Here is an 18029-nt window from a genome sequence, read left to right on the forward strand (position 1 = left end):
CAGCACCTGAGGTTTGGGTATAAAGAGCTTACACTGCCTATGGTCAGTGGCTATCTGTACAGCCATAGCACCTGAGCTACTCTGCAGAGTATGTTCTCACTCTGTCACAATTATACCATAATACACAAAAATAGGAACTGCCCTGTCTGTCAATCCAGATGCTTCAAATAAAGTTTTCAGAGATGCCTTTCATCGAGGCACAGGATTCCTACAGCATTTTTGTTCTGCTTCATGGGAATGTCCACTGCCTCTTTCTTCCCTGTTATCTCAATACTGAGGTCTTCCAATTTTCATGTAAGCTCCATGTCTCCCCCCCGGACTTTAGCACAAGGAGAGTGATGAGGGGTTATGAGCAGGTCTTCAGGTTTGCCCTCCCTCAGCTCCTCGGGAGGGTCAGGAGCTGAGGACATCCTTTGGAGAAGGAAGGAGGTGCGTCTTGCCAAAGTGCTGTGGTCTTTGGAGGCCATGAATGAATGCAGCTGTGATGTAGGAGGTGTGAAGAGGGTGTGGAGCTGGTATGGTACGGCCACGGAGCTTGTGATGGGGCCAGCATCATCTCAGACTCAGCACGTACTCAGCACTGGGTAGGTCAGAGGCAGGGACATTCAGTTCCCTTTGCTCTGTGCATGGGAGCCCTGGCTCCTAGGGGGTCTGAGCTGTCAGGATGCCCAGTGTCCTAGTTCCTACTTCTGGCTGCACTGTCTTCATTGAGCGGCTGTTTTCCCAGCTGCTATCCTCTCCTCTGGAGGAGGTGACTTGTCATGAGTCATCCTCTTCGGGAAAAAAAACTTCTGGGTTCTTCCCCCCATGGTGCAAGCAGATGAGGGGGAAGATATCCATAACTATTTTATTTCCAAGGTCTCAGCTGGGAGCAGGAAGATTGGAAAATGCAGCCTGAAATTCTTAACTCAGGGTGTCACTTGTGAACAGGAGTCGGATAGAAGCATGCAGGAAACGTTCTCACCGACTTTAAACTTGAAAGTTAAACAGTTCTTGAGTTAAAAACAACACCAGCTTCTCATCCTTTTTGTAGCACAGGATGATCTGGTGGGATGCAAAAGATCTGCATTCTATTTGTGGCTCTTGTCACCAGCTTCCTATGGCCTTGGACCAGACGCCTAGCGTCTTGATGTGTCTCCATTTCCTTCTCCTTAAGGCAGGGGTTGATCCCATTTACCTGCCCTGTACAGATGCTCTCGAGACTTCCTTTGTATCATAAAAATATAGGAAAAGCTGCACCGGATCAGGCCAAAGACCTAATTCTGTGGTTCCATAGCCAGGGCAGGCTCCTGAAGCATCCTCAGCGCTGGGGAAAGCGCTAGCAATGCCCCTCCCTGCCTTGGCCGCTCTGTGCGCTCGGGGCCGCTCTCCCAGTCCCCCCTGGGGAGCTCCGAGCACCGCACCTGGGCGGTGCGGGATAGTCGGGGTCAGCCGGTCGGGCTGGAAACTCCGCGGGGCCGGAGTCGGGACGAAAGCCCCGCAGGGAGCGGTCGGTGCCCGCCGTCGGCGGGGAGGCGGCCCGGGGAGGGCGTGCTCCCGGCGGAGGATGTGCCGGGGGCGGGAGGGGGTGCGCGGTGGGAGGTGGAGAAGTTATAAATCAGCGAAGCCGGGGCCGGCCGCTAATTGATGTCCGCGGGAGGTGAAGCTGGCAGGGCGGCTGGCCGCGGACACTCCCTTTCCGCGGGACGGGGCGGGCGGGGAGGGCTGCGGGGCCGCTGGATGCTGATGCCGCGCCGCTATCTCCGCCACGGCGGGAGGAGCCCGGCACCGAGGAGAGCCCGTCGGAGCTCGGTCGGCGCCTCCGCCTCTCTGCCGTCTCCACGGAAAGAGCCCCGCGCCGCCTCGGGCAGGACCATGCCCCGCCAGCTGCTCTCAGGGACCGTGCTGCTGGGAGCCGCCTTCCTGCTCGCAGGTAGGAGTCCGCCGGCCCCCGCCACCCCCCGCCCGGCCTCAGGCTCCCCGGAACGCTCCCCATCGGCGGCTCTCCCCGCCGCGTCGCGGCAGCCGGTGGGCACCTGCCCGCCCGACCGCCTCCCTCCGTTCCCAGGGCGGGCGCGGAGACGGGGTGCTGGGGGGCGCCGAGCCGCTCCGCGGCGTGGGTCGTCGCGATGTCCGAACCCGTGCCTCGAGGAGGAAAAGCAAGCTCTGGTCGCGGGGTAGGCTGCTTTCCAGCCCGCTTTGTTTTTCAAGAGTCACTTCTGCCCGTGAGGCAGAAAAGTGCCCCCGATGCGAGCAGGGCAGGGAGCGCGTCGCGAGTTCCTCCCGGCGGGGCAGGACGGGGCTGCCCGCATCCCGCGGAGCTGCGTGTGACGGGATGGTTCCGCGCCCGCTGCAAAAATCCGCTGCGCCTAATGGCGATGTTTTTGGGATTGGTTGCTTCGGCTTTTCTCGCTTCGAAAAAAAAAAAACGCCGTGATCAGGGGATGACAGAGAGCTGTTGGAGAGGATCCAGAGGAGAGCCACAGAGATGATCAGGGGACTGGAGCATCTCCCCTACGAAGACAGACTGAGGGATCTGGGCTTGTTCAGCCTGGAGGAAAGAAGGCTGTGGGGTGACCTCATTGCAGCCTTTCAGTACCTAAAGGGAGCCTACAAACAGGAGGGGAATCAACTCTTTGAAAGGGTAGATAACAGCAGGACAAGGGGAAATGATTTTAAGTTGAGGGAAGACTTAGGTTGGATGCCAGGGGGAAACTCTTTACAGAGTGGTGAGGTGCTGGAACAGGCTGCCCAGAGAGGTTGTGGATGCCCTGTCCCTGGAGGTGTTCAAGGCCAGGTTGGATGGGGCCTTGGGGAGCCTGGTCTGGTATTAAATGGGGAGGTTGGTGGCCCTGCATGTGGCAGGGAGGTTGGAGCTTCATGATTCTTGAGGTCCCTTCCAACCTGGGCATTCTGTGATTCTGTGATCCTGTGGGGGAGCGTGTCCCCCTAGGGGCTAAGTACTGTGTCAGTGGCCCCGGTGCTGCAGTGCTGCCCAGAGGAAAGCTGGTGGGGCCATGCCGCTGAGACATTTTCCTGCTCGGGAAGTGCTGATTCATCAGCTTTGTTATAGACATATAGGTATTCTTCTATATATTTTTTTTTTCCTCCCAGGGAAGTGTTAATTTCCCTGCTTTATTTTTTCTCTGCTGTGCCCTCCTTGGCATAAGGATGGAATAGGCACAGGCGTGGGACTCTCGTAGATACAGGAAACATGGGTTGAAATCCTTGCCAGGCTTTCTTCACAGCTTGAGCTTGAACTTCGGTGTCCCTCTCCCACATGGGCTCCCGCGGTGCCGAGCTGTGCTGGGGCACTGGTTTCCTCTTTCCTGTCAGAAAGGTTTCCCATTGTGCAAACTGCGGCAAACCCACTGTCCTGGAAGAAGGTGGATTCAGTGACAGAGGCTCTGTAAGGGACCCTGGCTCACCTTCCTGCTCCAGGCACTGTCAGCGGCACACGCACCCTACGCCAACTCCAATGGGAAAGGCTTGCCTTGGTTAGGGGAAACCCGGTGTGCTGGGTGCTGGGCAGTGGAGACACACGCCCTGGCTCAAGTGCAGTAGGTACGGAGTGGTGCCTCCTGGTTGTGTGACTGAATGCCTTCACAACTGGTTTGCTGGAAATTTCTTTCCTCTCTTACAAGTATGGGAGGTATAGTTCCAGTCCAGGGCTCAGACTTTGAAAACATCTTTGACTTTGCTGTGCCTTCCTTCTTTCTTATTTTTTAAAAAAGCAACAGCGTTGACAACGATCAAGCTTCTTCTAGGTCAGAACTGAAGCTCTTGTAGGCATACAGCATTTCAGAGTTGTCGTGAAGTGGTGGAATGTTCTCTGCAAGTCATCTCTAGGTGTTCCTTCCCATTTCACCCTCCTTCACTGCCTACTTACCTGAAACTCTCACTCAAGCTGTCCAGCACTTCCCTTTTGAGTGTTCTCAATGCTTCACTCTTGTAATTCAGACTCTGCAGGTGTCAGCTGAGTTTCCATTTACTGACTGGTACTGGAGAATATTCACAGAAAGAGTCAGGTGTTACAGACACCTCCATAGCGAAGGGACAGAAAGAGAGATGATCTTTAACTTGTATATGGCTATTTAATAATTCCAATTTCCTCCAGACAACACGAAAACTAAAAGTTTCCGTTTGAAAAAGTAGGTAAAGGAAATAATAGAAATCATGTTTCTTTGACTCAGGAGTCTTGAGCACTTCAGCCCTCTGGTGTTTCTATGCACATTTGTATTTCAGCTATCAGAGGAAAGAAGTCTCTGCTTTGTGCAATACTACATATATTTCTTTCATCGTTTGTATGTATCGTTTGTATTCCACAAACTATATTGCATACCATTATGCTAAAGACTGTGCACGCAATGGTTGACATGAGGACTTCAGTGCCATATTTAGGTTTGATCTCCTAGTCACAGACCTCGTATGACAATAATTTTAATCAATAGCATTTGAGAATGTAAAGAGCTGAGTTTAAATCCTGAAATGATCAGGTTCTGCAGCCTGAATCAAGGATGATGTGTCTGTATTTCCAGAAACATGGGATGGATAAATCAGCTTTATTTCCAGCTGTCAGCACCCTGGCAATACCTCACAATTAGCAGCTAGAAGATAAAGAGAATATATTACAACCTTATCTGTGGACACCACTATACAAGCCTGAGTTATTCCAGTTGGAACTAGATCATCAATGTCTCCAGCGACCGATGGACTTTTCAATTTCATGGTCAGCTGCAAAAAATGAAGAAAGTAATTCTAGGTCAAATCTGAACTGCTTTGAGGTTAATTTCTTGCAATAACTAACCTGACTTCCCTAAAAGTGCTGATCAGATTGAAGCTCGTACGTTAAGGTTTCTATGTGATTTGAGTGCTCAGCTGAAACAGAAGCAGAGACGTGCAGCTACAGTGGTCTAATTTAGGATTAGGGCTGGAAATTTCAACAGAGTGCTGAAAAATGGACTTTCCCACTTCTGAATCTTTATGGAAATTGGGTTCCCTAAAACAAGCTACATTCATGTTAGGCAGAAGAGTTAGACCTTATGGTACAACACAGGCTTTTAAGAAGTTTTATACATTGCCATGGGTTTTTTTTGCATTCCTGAAGAGAATCCATTAAATTACTTACCGCTGTTTTACCAGGCAGGTGCTGTGCCCACATACTCTACAGAAATCCATATTTCACCCTCTCATTGGGTTGGTGTAATCCAGAGCAATTGCTTTGGGCTAAGCCAGCAAGTTCTTTATGTTTCATGCAAAAGGAAATGAGTACTTGACATGTACCCTAGAAAAGAACTTCATATCTAGAATCACCCAGAACATTTAGAACCCTAAAAGGAAATTGTTATTGGGAAGAACTGGAGATTAGTTTGGTTGTCATTTGTTGTTTTTCTTTTTTTTTTTTCTTTTTTACATGTAAACAAAATCCAACAAGCCAAGCTATTATTGTCAGATGCTGCAAAGACTGAAACCAGTAGCCCTTCGCACTGTGTGGGTGTATAGGACCAAAGGAAGTTGTCCAGATTTTCAGGACAGTTGCTGAGTCCTTACACTTTAATGTGGTTTGGAAACTTCAAGCACAAATATTTATCAAGTCGCTAGTTTTTGTGTCCGACTGACATTGGGAAAGGAAGAGGCGCAGCAGATGAGGGCGAAGGCTTGGCATTTCGGCAATCTGTGTCCAGTGGGGCTGTGATGATGCTTTATCAGCAAAACTGCTCCCTTGGATTCCCTAAAACTAGGGGCTGGAATTCCAGTTGCAGCCCCTGAGGGAATGGAAAGCCACCTTGCTCTGAGAGTGCTCTCTGCACCTTGCCTTACAGCACTGTGTGCTCAGCCACTGCTGCCACCTCTGCGGTTGGAGGCAAACCTCTCCCATTGGGGTGACATCTTCAGCAGCTAACTGCTCCCTTCAGACCTGCTTCATCTTTGTGTCCTTCTTTGCCCCCAGCAGACTGTTGCTTTTTTTTTCCCCTCTATCAATGTTTGTAGGAATGTGGGAAATCATTTCTATATGTACTTTAGCCTGGATTCTACCCATGGGCAGCACCTGCCTCTCTTCTCTTTGCTGTTGTGATGCACTCCTACTACATGCAGGCCACAGATGGGGAACGACCTTCCCAGCATTCCTAGTTCTGAGTGACCTGATTTCTCATCCTACCATGAGGGAAACCATCTGAAAGCTGGTTCAGGGGCGGACAGGAAGGTGTGCAGACAGTTGTCTCTCACCAAGTTGAGTTTCATTGTTCTGTGGTTGGAGTCAGTGCCGTATAAATCCATGTTGTTAAAAGAAAGTGATGTATGCAGCAAGAAGCAGTTGGAAAAGTGAAAGCCAAGTGCTTGCTGCAGAGCCAAACGTGGTGCCGTCGTGCCCATTATGACTGGCAGAATGACTTTGTGCCAGAGATAATCAAAACTGCAAGCACTGAGAAATACTAGGGTGTGGGAGAAAAAATTCAAACCTGCATGTCGGGGGTCCTATTGCCTGAAATGGAAGTCTGGAACTATTAGGACATATGGAGGAGTTTGTACTGGGAGTGTAGATGACTGTTTCTTCTGCTTTGCATCATGGTTGGCAGTTGTTTTGTTTTACGCTGGTGGCTGGAGCTGTGCCACCTTTGATATGTCAACAGTCATGGAGAGAAAGAGGATATTGCTAATGACACCTCTGTGTTACTCAAGACAGTGATTGATTTTTGAAAAGTAGTTGACTGATTTATTCATCTTCTACCCTAGACTTTGGTTTGGTTTGTTTTATCGAAGGAGAGAAAGGCTCACATTCACAATGACCTGGTTTTACTGTCCCTGTTGTTTCTCCAAACTTCAGTTGATTTTCACAACCAAATCAATTTGTCTATATCCCCAGTGTTAAGTCAGCCATATACAATATTTACATTACAATCCAGTGTGATGGGATTGACCCATCTTCCATTTGCGCCATTTCAGTATTTTGCTAGGCGATAGGGATACCCTTCTATCATCCATTGATATCTGGCAGTAAGCCCTCATACATACAATCCCTTTTGAGTCATATTCCCTCTTTTGGAGCTGTTGCCTTGAAACAAGGTGTTCTTTGCTGTTGTAGGAGCTCAGGGAGGTGCTCAGGAAGGAACAGTTTCCAGGATTTCAGTGGTTTGGAGACACTAGGGCAATAGGTTGATACTATTTCTGCTCCACGCCCGGAAGCGGAGGTGAGTGGGCACAGTGGCCCTTGGAGAGTGGGGACCCTGAGCAGATGTCCTCCTCCTGGGAAGCTCCCTCGGGAAGCTCTGGGAACGGGACCCCCTGCTCAGTGCGTGGGGAGCGGTGAGGGAGGAGCATGAGGGCGCTTCGTGAGAGGCATTCCACAACTTCACACAGCTCACCCCGGCGTCCTTCCTGTGGGATCTTCTCTGCCACAGAACTTTTTTCCTTTTGTTCCCATTGTCCTTCCTCCATGGAAAAACCTCTCCTCGGGGTCACTGTGGACCAGCAGTAAGAGAAGCGTGAGAGCTGCCATCCTGGGTCAGCTCCCAGTAGCTCCATGTTGTGTCTTCGATGGTGTCCGACATTTAATCTTCAGGGAAGGCTCAAGAAACCTTGCACAAAAAGCATTTACTTAGACAAATTCTTCAGAGAGGATTTTGTTAATCATTTATTTATTTATTTCAGTATGATCTCCAATCCACGATGATTTGCTAAGGGAATGTGAGACTGAGAGTTGAGATAACCAAAATTAGCCTGCTGAAATTCAGGTGTTTGTTTATGGCGAATGGATATACTACAGTGGGGTTATATTGCGTTATGTTGTGCAGTATAGAAGACTTTCTTCTTTTGCTGTGCTAGTAGGGCTTGGTGTGAAAACCTGCCTTTGTTTCAGGCAGTGCTACAGTTTACATTCATCCTAACCATTAATTATTATAATTTTCTGACATTAATCAAGTCACAGATGTGCTTGCCAGATTTCTGCATGTGCACCTACCATAGACTTTGTATTTTATATGCAATTTAATTGCCAAAAAAGCCCAGCATGGTCTGATTTGTTCTGCTAGTGCTGTCCTCACCTTGTCTGATCTATTGTCCACAAGCCCATCAAAACCAGCTGAAGCACTGACCTGTTTCATACCAGCCCTTGGTGAGAGGGCTGACTTTGTGATGAAGTATGGAGGGAGCCCCAGTGCAGAGCCCAGAGGAATTGTCAGCCAGAGGGAGCAGTCCGACCATAACATCACCTTTAGGAGAAGGCTCACTCTGGATCTTCTTGCATTACTTTTCATTAATTTGTAATCAAAATTAAACTTCAGAGTAGAGGTAGTCCTAGAGCAAAAAAATCTTCTGTATGGACCCTTTTTTTCTACTCACCTCTCCGGTTTAAACTGTTGCATTGCACTAGTTATTTTTTCATTTCCACTGCTTCTAGCTGTTTTATAGATTACATCAGGATGGTTTGAAACCTGGCTTACAACTTTGTCTTCATTTTTTTCCTTGGAGATTTATGGGCTGGTTCGTCTGTAATGAGAGAACATCAGAAATAATACCTGGCAGCCTTAAGTTTTATTTAACTTAGTTCTGAATTTATTCCTGTGTGCAAAGCTTAATGAACAATATGGTCTCAGAGGATTTGGTAGGGCCATTTTGCTGGCTGAGCTGGCAGATTATAGACAACTAGGCCATTTGCCTTCTGAAACATCGATCTGAATCACTAGTCCAGTCCAATCTTACTATATCACTTAATTTCTCCTGTCAGAAAATCTGTAGCAAATCTTAAGTATCAAGTTGGTAAAGAAATGTAATTTGGTAAGAAAAATAAAAAATAATTTACTCCCTTAAATACCTGATTATAGGAATTTAGAATGAATTGTGTTTTTTTAATGTACTTTCTTTGCCTTTATGTTATATCAGTACTTTTCTACCATGTTATTTAATGAGAAGACTGACGTGTTTACAATGGAGGTGTTTGTAATGGTTTTTAATAGTTTGTAATTGAGGCATTAGGCTATACATTTGGATTCCCATTTTCAATTCTGTATACTCAATGGGAAAAAGTTTGTTACCATGGCTGATTTTGCTTGTTTGTTTATGGTTTTCTCATCATGTAGCCAATGAAACAAGCACTGTTGTCATGCTAGATTGTGACAATGGTTCTCATTTCAGATATTAAGTTTCCAGATGCAATAAATTTTCGATAGATGGAAAAGGAAACTAAGGTTTTGTTTTTTTCACTCAGGTTCCCTGAATGCTGAATTCCAAAATTAATTTTTAACTGGCCTTGTTAGGTCCAGGCCTAACAGTCATGTTAGGGTGAACAGGAAACAAAGTTTGATGAAATGGTGGTCTGAGTGCCATTTGAGCAGACATTGCCTGGACACAATGCATTGAACTGCTTTGCCTTGGCCATCCTTGTGGCTTTCCAGATGCCCGGGTATGACAGGTGGTATTTTCAAATGGTTGTACCTGGTGTCACATTTATTTTGAACAACCAAGTGTGATTTTAGCTTGTTACATTTCCAAATGTAACCTTTCTTAATATCTAAATGAACAACTAAAAGAGAATGGCGTTATCATGGGCATCTTAAATCACTGAGCTGGAGCTAAACACTGGTAAAATACATGGTGGATATTGGGGAAATATGTTTGTTTACATTTATGGCTATTGGCCATACTGGTCCAGCAGTGCATCTTGCTCAGATGTGTTAATGAAGTGCTATCAGAATTGTACTTGCCCTATTTTTGGGCACTTGGTGTCATGCCCTGCTTCTGCAACATCTAATCTCGTATCAGCATGTTTACACATCTATGCACAGAAAGTACATACACACGGTAAATAAACTCTTATCTCCTGCTCCGAGATCCAGAACTGAGGGGAGATGGACACACTGGTTTCATTTTGTGTCAGTGGAGACCTATCTCAGGCAGTAATGAGTTCATTTGCCCTGCTGACATCTTTAATTCCAGGATATGGAGTCAGGGTCAAGGCATTTTAGCCTGCACAGGACTCTCCAGTCTACAGATATAAACCCATTAACCTATCCATTTTATTGGCTGACTGTTGCATCCTAATGGCACCTTAAATTCTTAAATTACATTTGAGATTCATCCGCTTCAAGCATTAGATCTAGAAATCATGGGGCATGTGCTGGGCAGAGCATCAGACCTGGTAATTGGAATGTCTCTTCTGAGCCTGAAAGGGATAAATCAATGAACAGATGATTTTCATGAATCAGTGTGTGTTTTGTAGGTGAATAGCTTCTGACAATTTTCTTGATCTTGAAAGCAAACAAGAGCACATCAGTCACAGCAGAGGCACAGATCCACAGAGTGAGACATCTTGAAGCACTTATCCTGCCCACAGTGTGCTCCTGCTTGCCAGTGTGCACAGTGCCTCTCCTTGCACCAAGCAAACAGGAAAGAGGGACAAAGCCACCTCATGACCCATGGGCCTATGTCTGTTAACCCTCACCACTCCCTGCAGCCCTTGACGAACCTGCAAAGTTCTGCTTGGAGCAAAATAAGGGTTATGATTTGGTGCTTTGGATAAGGAGGCTGATCAGCTGGAAGACCATCAGAGTCAGCTGACACTGTAAGCCTCCCTGTGCATGCTCCATGGCAAATAAATTCTCCTAGTTCCTCTTCTGCCAAGTTTAGGTGTTCGGATTGGATTTGCTTCATAAACATGGTGTGCAATCAGGTGTGTGAAGGACTGTGAGGCTTCCTTTGGAGCACAGGCCTAGGTGGCACCTGACAGACCTGAGGTACTGCTGGAGCCTTGGTGGCTCATGGCTTGTAGGCATTTTCTGGAGGCTGTGCCTGAGGATGGACAATGGAGAGGATGCTCTTCTTTTCACCTCTGGGTTCAGGAACAAGGCTGTGCTGCCTGTGTCCAAACTCCAGAGATCCCAGAAGCGCACATGGCATGGGGCTGTTGCTGCCATGGGGAGGCACAAGCAGCTGCTACCAGCAGTCACAAAAGTGAAAGGCTTCCTTAACAACTATTTACGATGGTGGATAGTGATAGGACAAGGGGGAATGGTTTTAAGCTGAGATGGGGGAGGTTTAGGTTAGGTAGCAGGAGGAAGTTTTTCACACAGAGGGTGGTGACACACTGGAACAGGTTGCCCAAGGAGGCTGTGGATGCCCCATCCCTGCAGGCATTCAGGGCCAGGCTGGATGTGGCTCTGGGCAGCCTGGTCTGGTGGGTGGCGACCCTGCACATAGCAGGAAGGTTGAAACTGGATGATCTTTGAGGTCCTTTTCAACCCAGGCCATTTGATGATTCATTACATGGGGTGATGCCTTCTCTTCTTGTCTGGTGGAAAAATAAGCCAGACTTTCATGTTTGGAGCACAAAAATAGTCCTTTTTTTTTCCAGTCACCAAGTAAGTTTTTGATACAGCTCAGACTAGAAACTTTTTTTTTTTTTTTTGTCTTGTAAATGCAAATATTGAAGCTGGTGGGAATTTTAGTGTTGATTAAACTATGGGGAACTGTTGGTCAATCATTCTCATTATGATAGGATGTTAACCACAGCTTAAAATAGCTCTTTGGAGTTTACAAGTTCCTTTTTCTCCTTCTCATATGTTTTAAATAGAGTGATTTGGCATAACGATAGAAACAAAGTTCTTATGGATAGGTAAGACTGTGTGACTGTGTGTACAACCAAAGGCTGTATTTGCCCTCCTCTGAAGTACCTTTAGAAGAGATGGTGATACAGCAGCTTAGAAGGAGAACTTTGAAATAAGGAAAGCTCCCACTATCCCAGATTTTACAAATTGAAGTAAAGCCATGCACCCTATATGAGATTCACTTGTGGCTTTGTTCTGGCTAAGGTGCAGGTCATTAACTTATTTCACTGGAAACACACTGAAGATCAGCCCTCTGAGTGCTCCCAAGCATTCTGGCCAGATTCTACAATTTCCTACTAGTTGCACATGTGTGGGTGTCCCCATTCCCTTCAATGGGATGACTCACAAGGAAGTGGTCATAAGCAAGAGTGAAGTCCCAGGCTGCGTTTGATCTGAATGACCTGCAACTTAAGGAGCACGGAGAGGTGAAGACCCGATTAAGATACCATGTGCATTCCATTTCCAGTTCACAACTGTCTCATGCAAAATACATTTTTGCAGAATGTGTTTGAATCATGAGGAGATGATATTTGGTGGTAAAAATCACAAAGAATTGGTTATGTTTAACCAGCTTTAACACACGTGCAAATCCAATGATGACTGAAGCAATTACTTCTTGATGGATAACTTTATTGCTCACAGATGGCACTTTAAACCTAGGAGGTCAGATTCTTTATATACACTGAAGCTGCAAAGATAAACGGAACATTCTCTTTAACCTCTCATTGTGCAGGTGAAAACAGATTAGTCAATGTGTTCAGGATAATTGTGGTGGCTGGAAGATCACTTAGCTTCAAATTATGAAAAGGATGTTGAAGACCACCAAGCCTGTTCACCTCAGGCCAGCTTCTAATAACTTCTAATGTAGTTTATTTCTTTGAACTAAGGCATAGTTATCCTTTGAATTTACTTTCTTTAGTCTAAGGTAACAGAAATTCAAAGTTCATAAAAAGAAAATTTAAAAGTATAGCTGGAAAAATTAGAGCAGAGGCAATAATCTGGTACGTGATCCTGATTTTGAGTTCAGTGAATCTGTTCTTTTAGGAGAAACTGAAATTTATCCAGAATCAGTGGAAGGTTGGTCATGTATGTGTGGCTACTTGGATGTCTGTAGAACTGAACTCACACATCATGGAAAATATGTGCAGGTTCAGCTATTTTATCTTTTTGTTTAATTACTTGTCTGTGTTTTTGTTTAACGAATAATTCAAAGTTCTGTTAATTCAGAAAGAGCATTGCTTTTTTGCAAGGCAGAAAATAGTTGAACAAAGCTCATTCTTTTGTTTCTTTGCAAATTACAGATTACACTCTCTGCTTTCACTAAGAAAAAACTCCTTCCATAATTAACTTTAGACAGACTAATTTCTGCAGTCTAAATTGACGTTTGCTTGTTAATTAAGCAATATCATATTGACTGACTCTCACATATATATGTAATAAGCCTTCCAAACCAAATAAAATACGCAGGACCCTTTTCTCCTCCTTATGAGGAGAGATTCCTCAGTTATCAGGATTAATTAGTTCTCTTGTTGTCAGTTGGAAAGAAGTTGCACCCCCCAATGTAGGTCAGTGTGAGGGTAGGTTGCTGATGGTCGCCTAGTGACAGGCATAATGATAAGTGAATGTGTCCTGTTGAGCCATGACCCTTCAGAAAAGATGGTGTCAAGTAAAATGCCCAGAGAAGGTACCAAGAAGGCATAATCCAGTTCTAAATATTGACAGTGGGAATTTCCTTGCTATTCTCCTTTCCTTTTCTTTCCTAATAAACATGTCAAACTCCATTGCATTTGTACTCTGCATCAGTTTTGGAGCATTTAAAAATGTAACAAAGCTAATGACCCATAAGTAGGTAGGATGTCCAATTAAGTTATTTTTCTTCAGACTAAGCATTTCTGTTGGTAAAAGTATTGTCTTGTCTTGGCCGGAAATATCATCTTTTTCTTCAGCTCTTTGTTAGTGGAAAGCTAAATTAATGAATACATTAAAAATCTGATTTATGATACCAAATTCACTGATACTAAGTCTTGAATATTAATGTGATTTAATATTGTAGTTGTGTCTGAAATGCAATTGGAATCAATGGTGAAACTCTGGCTTATATCAAGGGGAGCAAAGATAGAGAAAACCTAGGCACTCCTTAAGATCACACCCATAATATTTACAAATGCTGTGGTGTCTTCTAGAGACATGTAGTATGTGTAAGAGGGCAAAAGCTTCAATACATATCTGGCATATCTGGCTTTCTTTTTTTCCCGAAGTGTAAAGATGAAAAGATTATTATTTTTTTCTTTTCGTTTGATTTTAATAACTCTAAAGCCCTGCACTACCAAGCTGTCATGTTCATATGCTTAATTTAAGACAAATCCTGAGATTTGTATGTGGGAGTCTTTTCTTATATCTACGTAGAGCTACCAAGATAAAAGTTTGTAACCTTTATGATGCTTTCTTGCCCTTTACCTTTAGCAGACTTGGAAAACAACAGAGCCCCCATTCCCAGGTCTGGTCTCATGGTCCTGGCATGGGTCAGGCACAAACATGCTGCTGCTGGCTGCCTTTGCTGCTGGCAGGGTGCTTCCTGCAGTGCCGAGCAAAGCCCTGCACCCAGCATGGAGCATCTCATCCTCTGATAAGATGATGAGGGAAGTACAAGTCAGGTTCTCGGCACTTAGCTTCAGGGATGTTATTTCAGAACTGGAAATCAGTAGACTCAAAGGTTGCATGCATCTGCAAGAGACTACCCCATAAAAGCACAGTGTGCTATTTGGCAGACCCACAATTTCAGAGTTGAGATCCTCAAATGGTAGGTGAGGAAAATGTATGCCTGCAAGATACCACATAACAAATTGCTTCTTCAAAGATTTTCTGCATCCTTTCTCTCTCCTGCTAACAGCTGGAAGAATGTATTCATTTGTAGGTCAAAGTCTGATTTTTCTAGACTAATCTTGGGGACGTTTGTGTTTTTGTACCTTATCACTATTCAAATTTCTGGTAATGCTTGTGGTAAAGTCCTGAAAACTTCTCTTTGTTCTGAAAACTTGCTATGCCCTTGCTTGAAGCCTATTCAAGTGGGCTATAACTTAGTGTACACTTTACATTTTCTTCTGAACAGGGATGGATGTTAGTATATGAAGGAACGTCATTACAGTAAGAAATACTTACTGACAATTGAAAACAGCTGGCACTTCCAGGAAAAACTAAACAAGAGCAAATGAAGGCAGCACCTCCTTACCTTTTATACAAAATCCTTGTACTTTAGCATCACTTCCAACAAGTGGAGACTTGCTTTCTAGCTCTTTCTTAGGCTGAAGGAGTTCCCATCCTCAGATGCATAACTGCCGAGTAAAAGTTGCTGAATTTGGAGCATCCAGTTGAACAGAGTTTGTCTATTCAATATTTAGTGGCCAAACTCACAGCTAGAATTGTTGCCTTATAGTTCCTTCTACAGTCGGTGGAAGATTGGCCTTCCCAGTGGTCATTCACAACAGCCACATGATCTCACCTATTTCTACTGTGTGTGATACACACGGCTGTTGGTATTTGGCTGTGGTAGAAACCTCTTAGAAGGGTTTGAAGTAGCCAAACTCAAGATACACTTGACTGAGTTCTAGAGGAAAATCCACAGTACCCTTGTTTACACAACCCCTTTGCTTTCATGTGTTGAAAATGAAATGTTTTCTCTTGGAGTGAAGTGAGTTGGAGTATTCTCTAATCTTCTCTCACAACACTAAAATCTTCACAAATTGCAGTCAGGTCCAGGTTTAGACTTGAAGTGATTTTAAATCTTGCAAAATATTTGTGTTCCTTGATTCTGGAAGACTTTGCTGTCAGTGCGAGGCAGTAGGATCAAGGACTGCTTCTTTGCCTGGCCATTCATTTTTCTCTGCTTTCCATGACAGCTTTTGTGGCAATAGCTTATTATGGTGCAAAGATAAAGCATTACACCTTTCTGCCACTTGTTGGCTTAATGCACAAGAAGATCCTGCAGTCCGCTGTTCTTCTGTCCATACTTTCCCTTTGACTTTCTAAAAGTTGCCAACACACAACTTGCCTCAAGAAACCTGCCTTGATGTTTTCAAGCATCCCAAGCCACCCCATGCTATACTGATACTCAGGTATGCAGGGTTTCACTCATCACACTGGAATGGTCTGGCCAAGATGGGAGATTTGTTGGCACATTCGCTTTCTCAGCAAGCAGCATGTCTGGTACTTTTTCTTAAAATTTACCATACTGCTGTGCAGTTATCTTTTGTCACCACTTTACCTAAGGAAGCCTGCAGCTAGTGAGGGACTATAGTGCAACAGCACTGTGACCTTCAGAGACAGGAAGGGAAGGTCCTAAATCCCCTTTGCCTCCTTCCAAAGCATTCTCAGCTTTGCAGTGAGGTGTTTGAGTGAGAGTTCGGGATCTCAGAGGTCAATGTCTGGTTGTGGCCAACTATTCAAGAGGCTGCCATTGCAGCATTTCCTAAGGAAACACAGCCAGCAGTGCTGGAGGACACACTTCCCTGGTTCATTGTGCAGACACAAGGTCCTGAGCTTTCTTCAAGATTTACTCAGTGAACAACTTGAGAATAAAATTGTTGACCAAATCTTGCATTGCTTCCATGTCTTCCTGCTTTCCTGAGTGATTCTTTCTTAGAAGGATACAAGTTCTGAGTCAGAGAAGCATGATTTTGCCCAGAGGAGAGGAGTATGTGTGGTAAAGGAGGCACTGCCTTTGCTTTGCTTTCTCCTTCCAGCATGGCATCCTAAATGTGAGTGGGCTTGGAGCTGGATGGTTTGTCATTATTAATGCCTTTCTTCTTTGTTTTTCTAGGATCGACTTCAGGATCAAAATTAAAAGTTCCTGTGCTGAGCGTGAATGGCAGACAGCACATTGTTCAAGCAGGCCAGCCTTTAAATCTCACATGCAGGTAACCAGCTGAGCTGGCTTCTCATAATTTGGCTGAGAATTCATATACCTGATACTTTCTTCTTTTTTCCTTTTTTTTTTTTTTTTTTGTAGCTGAAATTAAAAAAAGAAAAAAAAAAAAGAAACCTAATGGTGTGGGGAAAGGTGGGGAGTGAACTTCAATGGCAATTGTTTAGTAGTTCTTTGTTGTTTCCCTTGTTGTTTTTGGAAAACAAGATAAAAGAGAACCCCAGAAATAGCCTAATATAATAAAACAGAAAGCTTGGGAACTGGAGCTGTATCACTGCAGCCCAACATAATTGTTTCTGCTTCCTTATCTGTATTTGCAGGGGGGAAATGCTTCATTCATGGTCTTTGCCTGAAACTCTAAGTAAGGACAGCAAAAGGCTGAATGTAACTAAGTATGCCTGTGGAAGGAATGGAACACAGTCCTGCAGCACTCTGACCTTGAGCAGAACTCAAGCAAATGACACTGGAAGATATAGCTGCAGATACCCGACGAGTCCAGTGAAAAAGAAGAGGGAATCTATAGTCTACGTATTTATCAATGGTAAGATCATGGGTTTTTTTAATGCTTCTTAGTTTTTTAGTTTTTTGGTGTTTTTTTTTTTTCCGTGCAGCAAAATGGATAAAAAATGCACATCAACTGTGTTTAAATAGTAGAGTTTTGAATTATATTTTCAGCTTCACAGATGTCATGATAATTTACTGATTTGTGTATGTATTGTGAGCTTTGGAAAGCGTATTTTGTTATTCACGATAAAATGAAGAAAGGAAAATACCAAACCCAACTGGACCACTGGAGTAATTCGAGCTCCACGTGAAAGTGCACTAGAGTGATTTTGTGAAATCATGTCTTAATCAGAAGATGACTGATGAAAACCATTTATCTGGTGCAATGTCCACTTTAACCTGCCTAAGACTGTGCGTTGCTAGACAGAAAGATGCTAAAGCTGTTTTTCTAGATCAGTGAATTTTCTCACGCTACAGGAAATTAATATTTGCATGCAAGTCACATTCAGAAAAGTGCTCTGCAACTCATGTTACACCAATTGTAAAAATCTAGAATAATTGGATTCAAAATAAATACAGAATTGTGTTCAGCAAACAAGTATTGTGCCATATATGGGAAATGCTGGAATTAGGTCAGTCAGGCTATAACAGAAATTGCTTTCTGATCCTGTCTTCTTCCAGGATATTAATCAGACACTCCTCAAAACATCTGAATTAAAAATGAACAACAGTATAAGAAGAAATTATGAAACTTTTAGCTTTATCACTGTATTATATATTTTAGTTTTTCTCAAATTTTTAAGCAAAAAGTTAACAGATTACTATGGGGTATCAGGATTCACAGATTTTGGAAGCCTGTGTTAGAGAGAATGCGCAACTGGAACTTTTCCAAATGATGTGTCTGCTGCTTCTAATGAGTTCACATCAGAGTGAATTAGCCTTTGTTTTCAGTCTGTGACACAGAGAGCAGGACTGATGCTATGGAAAATCAGAACCAAATGGACCGCTCGCTACAGAGACAGAAG

General features: G+C 44.4%; 1 protein-coding gene across 2 annotated transcripts in view; it reads left to right on the forward strand.

The window, feature by feature from the left end:
* Nucleotides 1–1805: 1805 nt before the first annotated feature.
* Nucleotides 1806–18029, forward strand: part of FLT1 (fms related receptor tyrosine kinase 1) — a 103268-nt gene continuing 87044 nt past the window's right edge. For both annotated transcript variants that reach the window (XM_042838762.1, XM_042838763.1), the window contains exons 1-3: nucleotides 1806–1912; nucleotides 16396–16492; nucleotides 16821–17041. In XM_042838762.1, the coding sequence (XP_042694696.1) occupies nucleotides 1855–1912; nucleotides 16396–16492; nucleotides 16821–17041 (376 nt within the window). In that variant the 5' untranslated portion in view covers nucleotides 1806–1854. The remainder of the gene's footprint in view (nucleotides 1913–16395; nucleotides 16493–16820; nucleotides 17042–18029) is intronic.

Source organism: Centrocercus urophasianus, unplaced genomic scaffold (assembly GCF_019232065.1).
Source record: "Centrocercus urophasianus isolate 14NV4802_14NV808 unplaced genomic scaffold, USGS_Curo_1.0 seq_9, whole genome shotgun sequence".
NCBI lineage: Eukaryota > Metazoa > Chordata > Aves > Galliformes > Phasianidae > Centrocercus > Centrocercus urophasianus.